The following is a 16,799-nucleotide window of genomic DNA, read 5'->3' as shown; positions in this document are numbered from 1 at the left end:
TTTTAGCTTTAGACAAGTTGACATGATAACATACTTTAAGTGTAGTTGTCATATAGCAATATATGAATATATGAATAGTGAAAAGTATCAGTACTGACCGATTCTCAGATCTGAGAACTCGGATCGGTGTCAATCAGTGTGGTCGGGACATCCCTGGTAGTTATTTTAATGGACTACACTTATATAGTGCATTTCACATTGCGACAGCAGAGTCCGAAGCACTTTACACTGCATTATCACATTCACCCATTCACACACACATTCACACCAGTAGAAGCGTCTGTCATGCAAGGCGCTCAATCCGTCCACAGGGAGCAGTTCAGGGTTCAGTGTCTTGCCCAAGGACAACTCTACCAACCGAGCCAGAGCCGCCTCGTGAAGAAGAAACACCACAAATGATTCAACAACTTCACTGATTTTTCTTGTCTCATGATTCGTTTTGTTTGTGTTTCTGTGTCTCTCTCAGGATGATCCCATAGTTCATCACATGGCTGCCAAAGCGATAGAGAACATTGCTACAACTGTGTCTGACTCCTCCCACAAGCTCCTCACCACCTCAGACGTTGGCTCTGCCCTGTGGTACCTGTTTACTCACTCCACTGTGGAGGCTGTCAGAGTCACGGCCATCTCTGTAAGTCCATATGCTCTCCTCCATCTATACATGTATGAGTTTAAATTAGTTTTGTTACCTGATTAAAGCTTAAAAAGTATAGAATTACTTAATTACAAGTAATCACAACTGAATCTTCCCATAATTTCATCAAAGAAGCAGCGTCTTTCAATTCACACATACTGGTAAAATGACTCAAACACAATGTTCACTGATTTGTGTCTTTTGAGCTTCAAAAGTTAAGAAAACAATTTAAATGAAAAGCTAGAAATAACATTAACATTAGCTCTGTCATCTGTTACAACAGCTAATGAGACTCAAGACTTGAGTTGCTTCAGTGGCCTGCAAATTTGTTTGTTTCACACATTTCTGCTCTCATCAACTCCAAGCTGTGTTACATGATACATGCTAAAGAGTTTCAGGGTTCACACACCAACGATGTTATATGCTACACATGATTAAAGTATGTAAAATGTACACTCATTAACACCCTCCTGGAGCGTGTGTGTGTGTGTGTGCAGCACCCAGCGAGCTTGGTCTTCAGTACGCAGAGTGCAGTACGTAGATTGGCACTACTCTCTGCGTATGGCAGGCTGTAAGGCTGTTGGAGGTGAGCGTAGGATTGACATAGAGGATGTGCGGACGAGGTTCACTGTGACACATATCCTTCGCACATCGTTTGCATGTGGAGTCAGAATTAGGCTTTATGACAGTTAGTTACTCAGTATGGCACGTTGCTAAGGTTTGTGCTCATTCTTTTAGAAGTACTGGTATCGTTGCATCCCTGCCTCTATCCAACGGTAGTTTGAATTGAAACTTTTCATCCATTTTACTGTTTTCAATGAGCCACTGTGTTTAGCTCCTTATATGATATGGATCAGTATTCTGGGAACAGAAAGGAGGTGTACTACATGTTAGGAATTTGCAAAATAAAAAACAATTAATATATTGTTTTTATGTAATTAATTCACGATGGACTCAAAGGCTCTTGTGCCAATAGATAGATAGAAGAACCACTGTTTTATGTTTCGCAGACACTCGCAGTTCCAACACTTTGGCATTGAAACAGAAGCTGTTTTCACAAAATGTCAAGAAATCTGTTTTTCACAAATGTTACACAAAAAAAAAAGGCAATAGAATTACTTTCCTGTTGTGCTTGTACACTCAGTACAATCTATTGACCAATCATACATAATTGAATGAATAATGTGAAAAGGGGAATTTAGAATTCCTTTTTGAAAACGTGGCAGCTAAGCTCCACTGCTTCTCTTATATCTTAATGGGATAAAGATGAAGGGCATACATTGATGCCAAATCAAAATGTACTTCTCCGCTTGTCAGACTAAATCAAATACATTTGGTTGTTCAACGCTCTGTGTTTTGAATGACTAAAACATTTGTAGGTCTTTCACCGTTCCTATTACATACAATGGGAAAATGCTCCTCTTCACTCCTCCAACACTTCAGTAAATGTCTGGGATCACAATTCATGACAGATATATCCACAGTGTGCATGTGTGTTTGTTTTCTCAGGCTCTTTCGAGGCTAACCCGGGTGGTCCCAGCAGTCTTTCTGACAGTAATTGACACCTGTGGCCCTGCGGCCGTCATAGAGGCCATAGGTGGAGCAGGGGCCAGGGTGCAGCAGCACCTGCTCACTGCTGTGGCCACTGCCCTGCTCACATCCCGCGTCCAAACGCATCGCATCACCCAGAGCAAGGTACGGATACACACTCAGAAACAAGACGCACAAATATGTTCATATCCCGCGTATGTATTATTAATGTGTTGACTGACCCAGGTAATCTAATCACAGCATTTTGTTGCAATATTTATCTGACATTAGCACTGCAGTATTTGATAGACATTTGGCTGGAAACATCATTACTGTGTACTGTTTTGATTTTTAGAGTAAACGTGAGGCGTTTACTAATGAGGAGGTGTTCAGACTGTGTGCAAGGGATGAAATCACTCCTGGATAACCGCACAACGGCACAAAGGAACAAACAAAACTTGCCTTAAACTCTTGAAATCTCACTGTTGTGCTACCTGTTTCCCCCCCTCGGTTCATGAACTCCTGCTGAACTGTGCATGAACTAATTTGTCAGGAATTACTTATTTAATTTTTCATAAGACGGCCCATCTCGTGCGTATGTGATGTGCTAATCTTGGCAAGGCAGAGGGGCTGAAATTGATTTGAAGGTTTTTAACTTGGAGCCTGGCATTGGTAATTGACTCTGAACTGAATTTATTTGCATTGAGCATTTCCAATTTAACACCAGAATACAAACTTAGTACTTCAACTCTGCTCTAATTATACACTGATATGCATTCACCCCAGCCCCCCCCCCCCAACCACACACACACACACACACACACACACACACTGTCCCCCTCCCCTGGCACACAGACAGACAGTCCAAGAGTTTGTTTACGCAGAACAGTGTGTGTGTGTGTGTGTGTGTGAGAGAGAGAGAGAAAAATGGCGCACACGCATCATCACAAACGCTAATTTGTCGAGTGTGTCGGTATCTGGGCTAATTGGCTGAATGAACACACTGCAGTCTTCTGCCGTAGCAAAGCATCATGGGTAGTGGGGAGGGACTTATCAGCAAGGCACACACTGCAGGGCTTTGAAATTAATTAACTTGGTGTGTCACTCCATAAACAGACATGCATGTGCATGCCTTCACACAGCCGTCAGGGACACACACTCTCAGCGGCGCGGCGCTGGTGATAATGATAATGGTAATGAATGTTGGTTGGTCAAATTTTTTTCCTCCAACCAGTTACTGCTGCTGAGTGAACGGCAGCCCGAAGTCGCTCTAGGCATACAAGTTTGTGTATATGTGTGTGCATATTAAGCGTTGATGTGGAGTCTGAGCTGATTAGGTTTTAGTCTGTCTGTTCATGGGTTTTCAGAAAGTTATGTATAAATTTAAGCGCCGGTCGGAAGATGGTAATTCAAAAATGTTCTTATTTCTGTTTTCCCAGGCCTCCAAACCAAATGCAAACTCAAAATCCTCCCATTTTATATATGTTTGGTTTAAGATTTTATTTTCTGAGATAAATGTGTGTCGTTTTTTGCATGTTCACGTTGTAGGTAAGACTTTACAGCTGGGTCTGTATCTCAAAGTAGAATTTGTTGTTTCTTGTTCTAATTCAGGTCCATCAGCTGATCCCTTGCTTTACATGGTACTCCTGCTGAATCAGTCTCAGTAAATCTTTCGCTCCTCACTTCCACATGTTTGCATTTCACAGGAGCTGGTGTTAAAGGTGCTGCGCTTTCTGGAGAGTCCATCTACAGTAACAAGAGCTAAAGCACTGCTGCTGCTTCTGCTACTCATACAGGACAACACACAAACCCTGCTTCACTGCTGCCAGCAAAGGTAAATACAACATTCACTGGAAAGTAATGTGTGCCTCTCAGGAAGACAAAGGAAAAAACACATTTCAGATGCTGTAACGACTCAGATTGTTGGAATTGCAGGTGGCACGTTAATTACAGTTAGAAATAAAGTGAAACTCTCCTTCAAGCGTTGTGGTTTGGCTGTAAATACGATTTCCGCAAGAGAAACCGAACGTTAATATGACCTATCTAGAACAGTCGGAGCTCTGCAAGGTATTGTGATAACCAGATGCAAGGATGCTGCAAGTTTGAAAAATAATTTCATTTTGTCAATTAGAGCCACACTCCTGCTTAATTGTACGGTGTTGCGCCATAGCGGTAATACGTGTATCCTGCTCCAGGGCGATGTGCCTCTCTTAACTTCGTACATTTCTCCGTGCACCCTCCTGCCGTCTAAACCGTGCTGAAATTTAGACCCGTGAAGCTCACTGTTCACTCAGCCTGTCAGACCAGTGGCTAATTAGTTTCTCTGGAATGTAGTTGCCTCATGTTCACACACAGACTGAACTGTCAGACAACAAACAAGTAGCATTTGTGAATTCCATTTCAGGGAGGGATTTCCCTTTAATTATTTAGCTGTATGCGGTATGAGAGTATGTTGTCTAACTCAGCCACACCAGAACAAAAGCTAAATTTCCCTCTACAGCATACATTATAGTGGTGCCAAAAAAAAAAAATGTTAGTCTGGAATTCTGTACAGCTAATTTGATGGAAACTAGTACGCTAATGCAGCTCTTTGTGAAGATACACTCTTGGTAAATTACTAAGTGCGACGTGGCATGGAGCATCAGTTAAACTGTTAGCTGGTTTGAGGGTCAAGCCGTTTTGTTAGACAGGTTAAACCACCTATACTAATTGTGTAATTTATATGTAAGAAACATGTTCAGATGTTTCAGGGGATTGTAAGCCATGCTACCACACAACAGCTGTTCATTTCTTGATTGGAAAACATCACTTTTCACAAACTCTGGCTTGGTGTGTTTGCATGCAACATACAAAATGTGAATTTATTTCAGGTTAGATGAGGTTTAAGCGACATCTGGTTGACTCAGTGCGGACTGCTACTGCAGTAAACTGAACTAATGCGCAGCTCATTAAATAATTAAACCAACAAATCTTGCCATGCATGCTTCTAAGGAGTGATTTATCTTGAATCAGATGATTCAGATTCTGATGCAAGCACTTCTTGAATACAGTTCAGCCGAGTTATCTGCTTTCTAAAAGCAGATAGCTTTTAGAAGGGAGACTTCCTTCATGAAAATGCTGCCTGGGGTTGTTGGCAGTGCAGTTGTACTCTGCGTAACCTTTGTGTTAACTAGCACAGCAGCTGTGGGAATGATAATATAAATGTATGTACCCAAGCTCAGTAATTTATGCTGCTGTATGTTGTAACTTTACAGGAACTTCAAATGGTTCATTTAGTGGTTGCCCTGTGATTCACCCCAAGATGCAGCTGTCAACTTTATATATATATATATAAAGTTATATACTTGTGTGTGTGTGTGTGTGTGTGTGTGTGTGTGTGTGTGTGTGTGTGTGTGTGTGTGTGTGTCTGTGTGTGTGCGTGTGTAAACATATATGCAGTTTATAAACCCAGTTAGCATTTCACTCTGAATTAAATCCCCAAGAGTATTGACATATGATCCTTATAACCCTCTCCATGTCTGTCCTGTTGCTGTCTTGATTTTCTGCCAAGTTTTTTTTTCCGGATCGTGTTCTTTGACATGTCACACATGGGAATGTCCAGATACACCTCTCCATAAAATAACATTATTGTTTTTATTTAGAATGGGAATTTAAGACACTGTGAGAAGAACTCGCCTTAGGAATGTGACGCATTACAATATCTCTCGGTTATCATATATGTACTGGATCTGTAATGACAAGCATTTGTATCCTTAACCTTGTCTCTGTTGGAAAACATGTTTTTTTGCATGAAAACACACCACGATGATATGCTTGAGGAGTGCTGCATGATGGGTAATAATCATCCACAGTGGAATGTACAAAGGAAATCAACAATCTTCTGCTGCAAAACATTACTAAAAATTGAGTGCTAGGATTGGAATTGTTGCGATTTAGGGGAATTTATATATAAGATTTTCATATTTGTTGAAAATCCAGTTAAACTGTAAGCTTATATAAAATGTGTTTTTAAAAGTATTATTGCATTATTTGTTATGGCCAAAAAAATGGCATAGCTGCAGTTTTACTGTAATCATCTTGTCCTTTTTACTCCAGTAGAAATTACAATACATTGCATTCCCATATCCCAGTGGCCTTAGCATTATAGAACATTATGTTTCTTGCACAGCAGTATCTTTTCTGCCACTGTAATGCAGAAATACTTAGGAAAGAAAATGAAAATTAGGAGCTTGTTTTGCCTTATTGGAGATCTTTTCTTATTGCAGGTGTCTTACTTCATATTTTACTCTGTCTCTCTGTGTCTCTCTCTAACACACAAACACACACACACACACACACACACACACACACACACACACACACTCCAGTATCTCTGTCCTCTCACTTCCTCTCCCTCTGTTAACTGAGTTGGAGCTGTCAGAGTTGACCCGCCTGTCTCTCTCCCACTGAGCACCCTGCATGATTCAACCGCACACACACACAGGTGCGTGCACACGCACGTGCACACAGGCCTTTTCCTCAGTCTTGCCCTCACTGTGGCACATTGTGTTTAATTAGCTCCTCTGTACCATGAAAGTAAGTGTGTGTGTGTGTGTGTGATTTTTTTTTTTTCCTTCATGAAACACACTTGCACCGTCTCACTTAGGAGGGTTGCCATTGGGAGAGAACCATGATGGTTTTTCACAGATTCACTCACATGCACGCACGCACGCTCACACAGTGGGCCACTTGTAGGTCAGCAGTGTGTGAGTACTGTGTGGCGCTCCCACAGTGACTGGCAGAGAGGTGGGAAGTTTGTCTCTCTTTATTTAGCAGTCGGGAAAAATGGCTGCAAGTGATGAACAGACAACAGCCTGATTAACCACTTTGGTTCAAACCAAAGTCTTTAAAAAACTTAATTTAATTTTGTGTACTATAATGCATTTTTACCCTTAACTTGTTGATTAAAATTTCAAATTTTGCACACCAGCTTTAAACTGGGGTTTAGCATGACTGTGACATGTTCTAATCTGTTTGTGGTCAACAGTTTTTTTTTTGTTATTCCTTGTTCAGTTACTTTTTGTGTAGAAATTAATCTATCTATTATCTTGTTAATCCTTCTTTACAATGTTAACATACATGTCATTAGAAAAGTCGTCTTGTGATTTAACTCCAGTCAGCAGAATGACTGAAAAAAACCACAAACATAAAAGAATGTGTTTGATGAAATACGAGTTCAACACAGAGATAAAGATAAAGAGATGAATCTCGTGCTCTCAGTGACTGTTGCTGACTAGGTTGTTCACGTTCTGCACAGTCACTGCTTGATTTATGAAGTAAAATAAAATAAAATGTGACTGGATTATCGTTCAGAGAAATCCTAATTTGAAACGAATGCCTGCCTCCAGCTTCGCTATAAATTCAACGCTCCAGACGGCTGTATCGATCTCTTACCATGTTGGGACCGACAAATCATTTCAAAGTGACTTATCTATTCATGGAAAGGTTGTTCCTAACAAACAGTGAAGACAACCATTTGTGCAATCAATCTTTAAATTAATACATTTAATCAACAAGTTTTAGGTCTTTCTCACTGGAGGCTCAAGGTCATACTGGGACTCGATTTGAAAATCAACAACCAATAGCACATGTTTTTTTTTCTGTTGTTGTTGTACCAAACATGAATATCAATACAATGAGATCGACTCTGAAACACTGGACAGTGTGGTAACTGTTGCTAGGTTGGATTTAGTCTAACTGCAGCTTGAATGCTAATTTTTTATTCAACAATATGAGGAAAAATACTGAATTTGTAATTCCCCTCGCTCCCACTTTACCACTCCACAGCGCGGAATCAATATTTGTTAACTAATATGACCTCCCTGAAATCCTGCATGTGTCTGCATTCATTCGTCCTATTGTGTGTGTGTGTGTGTGTGTGTGTGTGTGTGTGTGTGTGTGTGTGTGTGTGTGTGTGTGTGTGTGTGTGTGTGTGCTTATGTGCGTGCTCACACTGCTACACACGTGGGTGTGTTTGAGTGTTGTAATGAATATCAGTTAGCGGTGCTAACCTCTCCTCCTCGCTCTGAATTTGTGAATAGAATAATATTGATTACCGTTCAATAGACGCGATAGAGCGAGAATAAAAACCTTCAAGAAGAGTCTCTCTTGCTCCTGGACGACCCTTTTGCCCCTTATTTTCATACATCCCGTTAAGAATTTATAGCTCAATAACAATTATTTCTTAATGTGTCTGCAGATTCGCACTGTTTAAATGTTAATCGTTGGGTTGATACCGTCAAACATTTGGAACTGAGTGCAGCTGAAATCAGCACACTTAGAACCCATCTATGAGCAGTGCAACAGACAGAGGCAAAACTGGGTTTTCTGGTTGTTAACAGTGTTTTGTAGCACATGATCTGTGTGTGTCCTTTCTGTCCAGGCTGGTAATGTACTTGGAGAGAGACGTTCGCAAAGCCACTCCTCTGAGAGAGAACCCCAGCCAGTCAGCCTACCTGTCTCAGTGCCTGAAATTAGCCGTTACTTATCTGAGCGGCATTGCTCCAGTTATAATGGGTAAAGTACTGTAACTAACTAATACACATATTTGCATTAATGCATTTTCTGCTTAAATATTAAATTAGCTTGGCCTGATTATAGATATTTTGCTCACAGATTGCTTCCTGTTTTTGTCTTCTCTCCCTAGAGGATACCTTGTGTGCATTACGTGGTGTGACTGGGAGAAAGCACCCCTCCACAGCTCAAAGCAGACAGCTTAAACAGACACTTCCCACCATATCCGTGGTGCTGGGACTTTGTTCATCTCAGGTAAAAGGAACCAAAACATTTTGTGGCACTTTGAAAAACCAATCAGGCTCCTTTTGATGGGTGCAAAGTTGATGCAGAGATGTATTGACCTACAGTACCATACATGAACATGTAACTATCACCACAACTCATGTGCAGCAACATCCACACTAATTAGCTTATAATATAGTTAATCAAGCTTTCAGATTTATTATCTACAGATCTGGTAACGTTAGCATTTGCCCCATGGTCCTACTCAAAGGGAATTTTCATTAAATGTCTTCTTTGTTTTTAGTTGACTCTCACCTGGTCTGTGTGCCTCCTCCTCTCACCTGACAGGTCTTTAGATGTCAAATTGTGTCCGAGGACTTTCTGACTCAGACTGGATCCCTGCTGGTAAGTGCTCATGACTCAGGTTTCCCACTATCACGTTAAAGCTCTGATTCATGGGTTTGCTAAATCAATTCCATGAGTCAGATTTCGTAATAACATCTCAGCAAATTCAAGCAATTTAAACAGGCACCTGACATTTAGACTGAATGTTTCCATCAGTATGTGCTTTATAAGTAGAAATTTAGATCTGAAATAAAAGGGAAAAAAAGCATCCAGATAGTTTTTACTGCTACATATTTTTCTTTTAAAGACTCTGTGCCTAGATACATTTCTCTTACAGAAAAGTGGATGTAACGCCACCGTGCTTCGTAAACAGGCACAAATATTCAGCTCATGGAGTCTGAAGTTCAGGAGTTCAGACATAATTGAAAAGAAAAACATGAAGAATAATACTCCGTACCAGCTGAGGTGTTTGATTAACAAACGTAACACGGATCTTTGGATCATCTCTGATGGCGTTCCCTTCATCGGCAGCAGTTCCATGCAAATAATCTTTAAATAGAGAAAGAGTTGTTTATCAAGTTTTGTTCCAGATTTGTTAAAGTTTTTTTTTTTCTTTCTTTCTAATGCCATCTCTGATTTCTCTTTATGCTAGGACTGCATCGCTTCTGTAGAGTCAAATGAAACAAATCTAGCCAGTGCTGTGGGTGAGTAAACCCCGACTGCTGTTTTTACTGCAATCGTCATTTAAAAAAAATAACTTGTCATTTTTATATGATTAGTGTTTTCCTATGATGTTTGTTCATCATTATTCATAAGCCATTGACTGCTATGTTGTGCCACTTAAGGCTCTACAGAGTGAAACCTTCAGTTAAGCAGCCATATGACTCGCAGTCTATATATTGAAGACGTTAAGGTTTGTTGTGAAACCTGCCTTTGAAGGCACAAATGACCTTTAAATCATGAAACACACAGTGATTATATGTAGGCAGTAAGTGCAGGATACAAATACAACCCTGGAGAGACTGATGTATTTATGAATTACAAATGTAAGTGTACAAGGCAAAGAGTCAGCCATCTCACCCGTCTGAGTCTACTGAGAAGGTTTAGTGCTCAAAGATTGTAACATCTACCTGCTCCAGGGGGAAAACCCACCAGACACAACAGATTAAATCACTCATCACGAAGGTCATCCTTTTTAATTTTAAGAAACCCCGATGCAGTGGCGCTGAATGCTTTTTGACTCTCCGTCAGGTGTAGCAACATGTGAGGAGTTCACTCGATCGACCCTGTCCATTGCGGAGATCCTGAGTCAGCACCATGCGCTCATCACTCCCTACAGTCATGTCGTAAGTATGAGTGCAACGGAGTCAGGCCTCGACTTCACACCTGATTTACTGTCTCCCGCGTGTCGATGCACCGTCTATATGTTTGAGTGTCTGTCGGTCTGTATACGCGTCAGACTGCTGAGAGTTTAGCAAAGCTATATAGGACAGGTATCTTGTGGTATTCAACAAATGTCAGCACATTAGCTCTGACGGGAGTTTGGAGACAACCTGTCATCATCCTGATATTCTGTTGTACTTCTAACTGTCAGACTGTCAACATAGATTGTTTCTCCTCTCCCATTTAGAAACAAAAGTACAATAAAAATAGCTTCGCTTGGATAGAAAATTTGCAGGGAATAAATTAAGAAAAAAAAAAGAAAGGACATATGTTGGAGTGTTGTTTATGCAAATACAGCTTGTGCTCCTTTTGTAGTGTGACCGTTGGTATTCAGCATGTGTCTTCCAGTCTACTACGCCTGTCTTAGTGATCTGAAAACAGAAGGTCAACTTGTAGGCTATTAGACAAGACACTAATCAACTATTGAACCAACAGAACTGTGTGTGTGTGTGTGTGTGTGTGTGTGTGTGTGTGTGTGTGTGTGTGTGTGTGTGTGTGTGTGTGTGTGTGTGTGTGTGTGTGTGTGTGTGTGTGTGTGTGTGTGTGTGAGCATACAAGGTGGAACATAGGTAAGGACAATAAGATTGTGTTTAATGACTATTGACCCATGGAAGTGGAGAACAGCAGGAAGCAGACAGGCTGGAGGAAAAGAAAAGAAAACAGATGAAGAATAGAAGGCCGGAGCAAAGAGAAGACTTGCTGCTACTGACAGTCAATAACACAGGAAGACACTTTAATTACCCCAGTCAGCTCAGATTAACTTTTATTGGCCTGTGGACAAGGACACGTTTCAGGTAGTTTACGTCCTGGAATCTTTGTTACAGTGCGAGTAAAGAACAAAGTCTCTGAGTTCACTGAAGTCATTTGTGACCTATCTGTTTAGCCTTTTTAACTATATTTATGTGAAAAGAATTCAGAATACGGAATAATTCACTGGGAATCGCTGTTGATTAAAAGCCTTTAAACCGAGTGATGGGAAACCGTGTTAACATTTTGTTGAGAGCAAATTCTAGTTAATGCTGCAAATGCATTGTCAAACACATCTGTCGTTATTCTTGACTTTATTCTTTGAAATATGCTCTTCAGGCTCAGGATTCAATAGTCACTGTTTAAAAACGATAGGAAAATGTTGAGTATCTTAGGGTGGGCAGTTCAAGATAAAGGCCCAGTCTGGTTTCTTAGAGTCAAAGATGTTTTTAGTCTATTTGTTGACGTTATGAAATATTTTTATTTCTTTCCAAGAGATACATTTTTGTAACGTGGTCAGTGTGTATGACTGTGAGTGGAGGTAGTGGTGTGTTCATGACGTTCCTCTGCCACCTTCTGCTAGTCCTTCATGTTCTTCGCTGTAAAACCAGAGAGCCCCATCATGCAGCTGCAGGAGGCTCTCTGTGGCTGGTCTGTAGAATTTAATCTCTTTTTAGGATATACATTCATGCATTCATGCATCAATTCATCCATAAATCCAATCATCCATACATTTAGGCTGAATCCCATTTCACCCCTTAGCCCTTCCCCTTGGCCCTACCCCTCGTTTTGCGCGTTCACGTGGAGGGGTAGGAGTGTCCCAATTGTCATTATGACGGAGGGGTAGGGCCAAGAAAGAGGGCCAGTCACCCCTCCAAAAGGAGATTCTCGAGAGGGGGATACAGTCAAGTCGGCACCACTCCAAGTCGGCCCCGGCCAACTCGGCACCGCCCCGGGATACAGTCAACTCGGCATCAAGCCAAGTCGGCATCAAGCCAAGTCGGCATCTCGCCAAGTCGGCCTCGTGGGCGGGGGGGCTCTCGAGTGGCCGAGTTGGTCGGTGCGGACTTGACTGTAAGCTGCTTACCAACTCGGCCAAAAGCGTCTTTCTTTTTTTTTAATCACGATGGTGGATAATGTACCTGGGAGCTTCATGTTTGATGTCCGAGTAGCTTAGCTACAAGCGGGGGCGGTGCCGAGTTGGCCGGGGCCGACTTGGAGTGGTGCCGACTTGACTGTAAACCCTCCAAACGGAGGGGTATCGGCCGATGGCGAGGGGCGCTTGTTCTTTCTGCCTAGATCATGCCTGGCGGGCGGGGTTAATTCACTTCCGCATTGACGGGAGTGATTGTTTCCACACCCGCGCATTCCAGGCGCATTCCAAACACAACAGATAGACGATTATTTTCAATAAACTGGTTTCTTCAACACGGCCCGCCTGGAATGCGCGGGTGGGAAACGAGCGCCCCCGCCAATGCGGAAGTGAACTAACCCCACGGTCCAGGCGAACAAAACAAGCGCCCCTCGCCACCATCGCCACTGGATGACAGATTTCTCAGAAAGCCTTCCAAGATCGGCAAGATGGCGGCGTCCGCAACGAAAGACGTTCATAAATGTCAGTATTTTGTCAATTAATAAAGTTTTAAAATGTAAGAAAAACATTCTTCTTCGGCAGATAATTGTCGCATCTGCCTACGTCATCGGCAGCGGCGACTACTGATGACGTACGCGATTGTCGGAGGGGTGTCCCAATTCGGAGGGGTTGACTTTCTCCCCTACCCCTTAGCACTCCGTTTCATAGGCGGAGGGCTAAGGGGAAGGGCCAAGGGGAAGGGCTAAGGGGTGAAATGGGATTCAGCCTTAATCTTGCTACCCGTCTTATTCAGAGTTGTGCCGTTTCTCACAGACACTGGGAAATATGCAGGTTACACTATAGAAAGATCCCCTCGACACACTGCTCACCACAGCAAATCTGAATTATGCCACGTGTGGATGTGATGTTCATAAAACACTATTGCTTAATGTATATAATGTACACAAACTGTGTGCAGTATGCCAGTGGACAGCAGGCACAGGGGCGTCTTGGTAAAACAGCCAAAATATAAAAAACCATGGGGACAAGAAAGGATTTCAGAAATTGGATGGACATGTTACCCATAGTACTGAGTTCAGAGAGAATGCACCAAGCCTCCTCACTTAGACACATGAACGGACACGCACACACTCCATCCAGCCTTTTGATGGCTGTGATAATAATACAGAGGCCATTAAGTGGTGGACAACATCCTTTGTAGTTTTATTCCTCTGCTTTCAATGCAACAACCTCACACACTCTCACAGCATTAGTGTTGTTTCTATGGTAATATTAGTAATCATGCAAATGAATGCAATACAGATTCATCCCTAAATAAGGGCTTTGACAGTTATGGAAGTCCGTGTTTGTCTGCGAATATGTGTGTGCATGTGTGTATTTGATCAAAGAAATCATTCAACAGTGCATTTCCATATTAATTTGGTCCCCTTTGACAGTAGCGCGTAGTTGATACCTACGGAATCAATATAAATCCACGTCTCTTAATATATTCACTCTGAAATACAGTATGTAGTGTTTTGTGATGTGCTGTATGTGAAATAGGATGTAATAGAACTGAGATGATGTAAAAAAATACATATAATATCAAAATGATCCTAATTTCCGATTGTATCAGATTTGTATTATCTCACTGTAGCACTCAACAGCTTATCAGAAAAGTATTCTGATCAAGGATCATGACTGGAAGAACTGCTAACCGTGTTTATGTCCGTTATGTCCTCTTAAGGTTGTGGATGCCGTCCTGCCTCCTCTGACTTCGCTGGTGTTCAGCAGAAACGGTACGTCTGGTGGTGATTTTTAGGAGGGAATACAAAGAAGACATCCAGAGAAGAATATCCTGCCAGTAGATATTTGTCTCATTTACACAGAGATTATGTGTGCATTCGTGCAATAAAAGCAAACTTATGTGATACAGCATTAGGTGGTCAGGGAAGCGAAACTTCATTAAAATTGTTACTGTTGTTACTCTTTGAGCATGTGTAATTACTCTATAGGCGTAATATAGCAATTTATAAGATGTGTTTTCTAAAATGTTATATTTTTATTTACATGATTGATGATGATTATAGTGGTTTTTTCCCCTTCTTTTGTGTCTTACAGTGGAGTGGACAGTGTTTGCTTTAAGGGTGCTGTCTGAAATCAGTTTGGTGCTGCTGGTCCAGGATGATGGCGGCTTTCAGGATTCTGAGGAACGGACAGTTGAACAGAAAGATAAAGATGGAAGAATGTCTAAAAGGAGAGAGGACGGAAGCTCCTGCAGTCAAATGATATCTTTCATCACAGAGTCTTTGTTTCCCAGGTTCGGCCACTTTAAACTCACAAACAGCCTGGCATTGTTTTCTGTATTTGTCTTTAATTTTTTATTTATTTATTTATGAACAGAGTTAAAATGGTTCTTTCAGAAGCATTAATACCATAAAAATAAAAGTAGTGAAACCACAATTAACATTAAAATATATACAAATTGCTGTTTCATTCTATGGTCTTCTGCCAGTTGTGATCATATCACTTAAAATCCTTTTGAAATTGATTCAATCAGCTTTAACCAACAAGCCATTTTGAAAGCTCTACTGTTGGGCCAAAAACAGATCTAATCATGTCATCTCAAGGAAAGAAGCGCCTGGTGTCAAAGTTTACCATCAGCTAGAGGAAAACAGGAATATTCTAGCAATACAAATGTCACGTTGGGATTTTTGACATTTTAGCTGAGATGTATTTATTCTGTGAAATTCCGGACAGGGTGCAAAGTTATTGAAAATAATATATGGTATTATTTGTTTCTTTTAATTGGTTATTTAAACTGTGGCATACCTGTTGACAAGGACAATTTGAAAAACAACAGTACATAGTGTTTTTTGGATCGAACTGTTGTGGTGAAGAGGGAGTTGAACTGTAATGCAGGACTTACTGCCCGACCTCCGTCCACACCCTGAGACTGCAGATAGAAGCTGCTGAAATGAGTTTTCTCTGTCGAGTGGCAGGTCTCAGCTTTTGTGAGAGAGTTATACACTTGACTTGGATGCCATGATGTCGTCTCCGCAACACAATGCAAGAATAAGAATACAAAAAATAGTTGTTGTTGTTTGTGGGTGTGTTTGTCTCTCTCGTCTTCCCATATATACTTTGTGCATATGTCGTCTTTTCCTGCCGTTGACTTTGTTTATTGTTTACATTCCCCTCGCAGTCTCTTCCCCTGCTCCTCTTCTCATATTTTCTTTCCTCTTCTTCCCCTATTATAACTCCAGTTTTCCCCTCCCCCTCTTCCCGACTCCTCTCTCCAGATCTGTTCTAGTTTACACTCTGTTACTAATGATCAGAACAGTGCATTAATTATTAACGGTATGAAAGCCAAATGTTGTACTCAGATATTTTTATGTCTAGGTACGAGGCTCTTCTTCGAGCAGCAGAGCCTATCCCGCTCTACGCACTCAAGCTGCTGGTATCCATGACTGAACACAGCATCGACATCTGCAGGTAGTCACACCTGATCATTGAAACACAGTTAATCACACACACAGAAATAACAAATCTCTCGTTTTTCACTCTAATGCCAAAGTCTGACATTGAGTGACGTTAAGTATCATCATAAGATGGAGACACAGTGGAGACTACTGAAATCTCTTCATTCATTCTGCCTCATTGTCTATTTTATATGCATGGATTGAGCATTAAATACCTGACAGTCAAAGCAGGCGCACAAACAAATACACATCGGCACGTTTCAGCTATTCTGAGTCTAATGCTGTATTTTAATGCCAAGGCCAAGAAGCCCCAGTTCAGCTCAGTGAATCATTCACTGACACACACACGCACACACACACACACACACACACAGACACAAATGTACCACACTGACACGTAATCTGAGCTGTGATTTACTCGCCTCTTGCAGGATACAGATATTTACTATACAAATGATCATCTGTTTGTTGATGTGGCTCAGACACGTTCACTGCTAATAGCAAGCACTGCTGCACCGCCGCTGATGATCCGCATTCAACAAGACCCTTTTCACCTCTCCCACAGCCAGTGTTTTTTTCATTAGTAATCAGTTTTGTGACAGCCGTATGGCGCGATATTGGCTGAGACGTGTAAAATCTTGACATGTTGTGCTGATACGCCTTGGCACACTTGCTGCTCCCGAAGAGCTGTTGTTGAAAATGGGATGCACGCTCTTTAAATATACAACACTAAGACAAAATTATTTTTTGCTGGCGTTGAAGTGGGATT

At 41.4% G+C, this 16,799-nt stretch overlaps 1 protein-coding gene across 1 annotated transcript in view; it reads left to right on the top strand.

Moving 5' to 3' along the window:
• ulk4 (unc-51 like kinase 4) overlaps positions 1-16,799 on the top strand; it is a 66,430-nt gene that overhangs the window by 23,095 nt on the left and 26,536 nt on the right. Inside the window, exons 19-29 of the mRNA XM_030102730.1 lie at positions 467-631; positions 2,144-2,329; positions 3,871-3,998; positions 8,586-8,719; positions 8,850-8,971; positions 9,290-9,346; positions 9,939-9,990; positions 10,538-10,632; positions 14,296-14,347; positions 14,670-14,868; positions 15,951-16,043. Of these exons, the coding sequence (XP_029958590.1) occupies positions 467-631; positions 2,144-2,329; positions 3,871-3,998; positions 8,586-8,719; positions 8,850-8,971; positions 9,290-9,346; positions 9,939-9,990; positions 10,538-10,632; positions 14,296-14,347; positions 14,670-14,868; positions 15,951-16,043 (1,283 nt within the window). The remainder of the gene's footprint in view (positions 1-466; positions 632-2,143; positions 2,330-3,870; positions 3,999-8,585; positions 8,720-8,849; positions 8,972-9,289; positions 9,347-9,938; positions 9,991-10,537; positions 10,633-14,295; positions 14,348-14,669; positions 14,869-15,950; positions 16,044-16,799) is intronic.

This window comes from Salarias fasciatus, chromosome 11 (assembly GCF_902148845.1).
Source record: "Salarias fasciatus chromosome 11, fSalaFa1.1, whole genome shotgun sequence".
NCBI classification, from domain to species: Eukaryota; Metazoa; Chordata; class Actinopteri; order Blenniiformes; family Blenniidae; genus Salarias; species Salarias fasciatus.
This window is presented reverse-complemented; position numbering and strand designations above follow the sequence as displayed.